Raw genomic sequence first — 4,114 nt, 5'->3', positions numbered from 1 at the left:
TTACGTAGCACTAAGTAGTAAGGTTCTGTTTACAGACTATGTTTTCCCAGGGCAGATGACACTCCTCTTGGACTAGGTCAAGTACTTCAAGTAGTTATTTGTGATTGCCTCCCATCACAGTGTTCATGGTCAGGGCCTTGGCTTGTAGCTTACCAGTGGAGGAGCGATATAAAATATTAAAATATTATTTCCTTCTGACAAACAGTTCATTCACTTACTGGGGAAGATCTAAGTTAATACATTTTAAGAAACAATACAAAGCATGAAGAAATTCTGGATGTTTGAGGAAACAGTTGAGAAAATACTTAAAACAGAATTACTTTTCATAGGTGAGACTGGTCCCTATCTTCCAATTTTATGTTATCTTGATTTCACATCAGTAGTAGGCTAGCCTCTTTTTTTAAGTTTGTTTATTTTGGGGGTGGGAGGGGCAGAGAGAGGAAAAGAGAGAGAATCCCAAACAGGCTCCACACCATTTCAGTGCAGAATCTGACAGGGTGTTCGATCATTACTGGAGATCATGACCAGAGTTGAAAGCAAGAATGAGATGCTTAACCAAATGAGGCACCCAAGCGTCCCAGTAGTAAGCTAGCCTCTTAGAATGGGTTAAGCATACTGTCTTTTCCTTTTCTGGGTACCAAAATAACACATGTGTATATGTTATTTATATTTAACATGAAAGAAAAGGAACTAGTAACTCACCTTTACCGCACTGCCACCACCTTTGGGACCCTGAGCCTTCTTGTCAGAACTGTCACTCCCAAAGGCTGCTCCCCCTTTAGAGAAGAGATCACAGGTACTCATTTGAAAAGCATCTTTAAAAAAATTTTTTTAATGCTTTATTTATTTCTGAGAGAGAGAGAGACAGCATGAACAGGGGAAGGTCAGGGAGAGAGGGAGACGCAGAATCTGAAACAGGCTTCAGGCTCTGAGCTGCCTGTACAAAACCCGATGCAGGGCTCAAACCCACACGTACCACAAGATCATGACCTGAGCTAAAGTTGGATGCTTAACGACTGAGCCACCCAGGCACCCCTGAAAGGCATCTTAATATTTACAAACAGATCCAACACAAGAGGAGTGGATACTTCTGTCATAGCGCCACGCTTCAAAAGGGCACTCTGCCAGACACTTTAGTACAAGAAGCTGTGTTTAACCTGCAACCCACCTCTCTCTCTTTTTTTTCTCAAATAGTTTATTGTCAAGCTGGTTTCCATATAACACCCAGTGCTCATCCCCACAAGTGCCCTCCTCCATGCCCATCACCCCCTTTCCCCTCTCCCCCACTCCCATCAGCCCTCAGTTTGTTCTCAGCATTCAAGAGTCTCTCATGGTTTGCCTCCACCCTCTCCCCCACTATTTTTCCCCTTCTTCTCCCCCATGGTCCTCTGTTAAGTTCCTCCTAATCCACCTATACAAACTCACCTCTCTTAAAACAAGAAATTCGTGCCCACAATAAGCCCTTCGTAGAAAACAGATATACAAGTGAGTGCGCTAATGGATGAATGAGAGCACCAAAAGCCTAGTCCAGATTCGCTGGGCCCAATTTGAAATCCTGCTTTCTAAGAGCAAATCCCTGAGCTCCTAAAAGATTTCTAATAAGCACTGCAACTATGTATTTGAGTACTCACAATTCCAATAAGTAAAATCTCCAAGAATCTATTTTAAATAAAGATCAAATTTCCCACCATCCATATTTGGCTAAAGAATACATTCATATCCAAATTCCTGGAGTGTCCTACGTTGCCCAGTGGTACCTTCCGAAGAAAAGTTGTTGATGTTCAGATTAACAACCACAGGCAACATCTTACATTTTACTATTATGTCATCTCACCACTATGTCAACCTCGGTGTTCGTGGCAGCATACTTACTGTTAGAGGCTGGATTAAATGTTCAGCTCAATAAACATTCCCTAAATAACTTCTAAGTTCCAGACACTGGGCATACAAAGATGAACAAACCACGGTACCTTCAGGAAGCTCATATGCTACTGGGGAAGACAGATATGTAAACAGATCATTTCAGGAGAATGACCTAAGATCTATGGAAAGAAAGCTGTGGAAGCACAGAGGGCCATTTGAGCCAGTCAGGGAAGGTTTCCTGGATGAACAGATGCTAACTGAAGAAAGGACAAGGATGAGGAGACACCCCAGTGTGGTGGAACATCGTGGTGTGTGTAGGAAACTATGGATGAAGCCAAAGCCAAGTCTGAGGTGAGAGTGCTGTGAGATAAGCCCCAGGGAAGTGGCTGAGGGTTAGGGCGTGAGGGCCTAAGAGCGCCACTAAGGAGCCTGGAATTTATCCTAGTATAGGGAACCACTGAACAGTTTTAATCAGGAAATTCCATCTTAAACTTGTCTTAATATCTCCAATGCCTAACACTGTGACTGGCACACGACAGTTGTTCAATAAATGTCCAAGTAAACTGAAAACCCAAAATGCTGACCACCAAATGCCTAGGAAAATGCTACTGCCAAAGGAGTTTTGTTACACCAAACTCTTAAATAGGTTTGCCATACATTCTCTCCTGAACGATGATGCCTTCCTGTTACCCCAGCCCCTCCCCCGCTGGATGCTGCCACCTTCTGACTGCCACCTCACTCCCTTTGATTGACTGAGGACTCTGGCAGCAGTTCCAGCCACCTTTCCACCCTCACTCTTGCCATCATCTTGGATGACGTCCCCACCTAAGCTGAGGAATCACCCAACAACCTAACTTCACACTTCTAGACCTCCCTCCTCCTCAATGTCCATGCCTTCTACTCCAGGCCACCTGCTCCCAAGGGCACAACACGATGGAACTGTACCACCGAGAACTAACAGTTCAGTCTCTGGATACAACGTCATGTTCTTCCATCCTTCTCATGCCTCACTCTCACAACACTGGCTCTTTGACTTCACAGAAGCCACTCCCCACTTTGGTACCTGTATCCTGCTGTGTTCCCCTAGGCTACCCAATTTCTCCTTCCCCTGCCAGTCTGGACCCCATGCTCGATCATCTATGTTCCCACAGGCACCCTTAATTCTCTTGTCAAGCTATTCTATTCTCATTGTCCAACAAACCCTCAACCTTGGCTCAAGGCTGCACCTAGATCTTTTCAATCTTATACTATGCCAGTTGCAAGTTACCAGGTAAATCATGACTGTACAGTGTCCTCTACAAATTCATGGCCTTCAACCTCAGGCTCTCAGCCTTGACGGGTGATCCTTTTATTACTGTTTCCTTCCCTTTCCCATCATGCCTGATGACTACTCCAAACTTTACCACTCTCAAGAACCCCACTCAGTCCTTGTCCCTCGGTCTTAAAAATTACCCTTGCCTTCCACTTTAATAAGAAATTGAGGCCATGAATCATGATTTCCAATAAACCCCACCTTCCCACTATGGCTCCAATTTTTACAACCATCCCCATCCTCTTCTCTTTCCCTATGGCCTCAAGCATAAAGTGTCCCTTCTCCTATTCAGAGGTTAACTTCTCCACCTCTGTCCGAGACTCAATTTTCTCCAACTTTACTCCTCTGGCCCCTTACCTCTCTAACTCTACCGGATCCTTTACATCAGCCTCACTCTCAAGCTTTCCCCATTTTGAAGAAACAAGCAAAACTTTCTCTTAGTCCTTTGTCTTCTTCTATCTACCATCTAATTTCCCTGCTCTTTCAATAAAGGCTTTCCAGAGAAGTACGCACTGACCGTCTCCAACTTCTAACTTCCGGGTCAATCCTCTAGTCACTGGCCACCCGCTGCCCCCGTCCCGGGCCCCGGGGATCGCCGGTCCACTCCCTCCCCTTGCTCCTCATCCGATCCCATTCTCTCTGGCTGCTCTGGCCGCTCTACCTTTCCCTCCTTTCCCGGAACCGCTTTTTCCCTTGGGCGGCATCTTCGAATCTTGTGGCTGAATTGTCAAAGGCTTCGGTTGCCAGACAAAGTCCCTTCAGGCCCCACGGGCATGTCCGAAACAAATGCCTGAAAACGGCATCGAACTTGACTGTTTTTGCTGCGGCCTTGGAAGCAGGCAAAATTTGGGGCAGGCCCGGTCCTTGGGCCCGCGGACCAATAGAGCTGAAGATGTCTGACCAATAAGACGTTTGGATCGGCTAGAGGGGCGGTGCCAA

General features: G+C 45.8%; 1 protein-coding gene across 1 annotated transcript in view; it reads right to left on the bottom strand.

The window, feature by feature from the left end:
• The window catches only part of PIN4 (peptidylprolyl cis/trans isomerase, NIMA-interacting 4), a 7,071-nt gene extending 3,098 nt beyond the window's left edge, over positions 1–3,973 (bottom strand). Inside the window, exons 1-2 of the mRNA XM_077763353.1 lie at positions 3,837–3,973; positions 703–776 (exon numbers count right to left, since the gene is read on the bottom strand). Coding sequence (XP_077619479.1) covers positions 703–776; positions 3,837–3,879 — 117 coding nt within the window. The 5' untranslated portion in view covers positions 3,880–3,973. The remainder of the gene's footprint in view (positions 1–702; positions 777–3,836) is intronic.
• Positions 3,974–4,114: the final 141 nt, after the last annotated feature.

The sequence above is a fragment of the Crocuta crocuta genome, unplaced genomic scaffold (genome assembly GCF_008692635.1).
Source record: "Crocuta crocuta isolate KB4526 unplaced genomic scaffold, BGI_CrCroc_1.0 scaffold440, whole genome shotgun sequence".
NCBI classification, from domain to species: Eukaryota; Metazoa; Chordata; class Mammalia; order Carnivora; family Hyaenidae; genus Crocuta; species Crocuta crocuta.
This window is presented reverse-complemented; position numbering and strand designations above follow the sequence as displayed.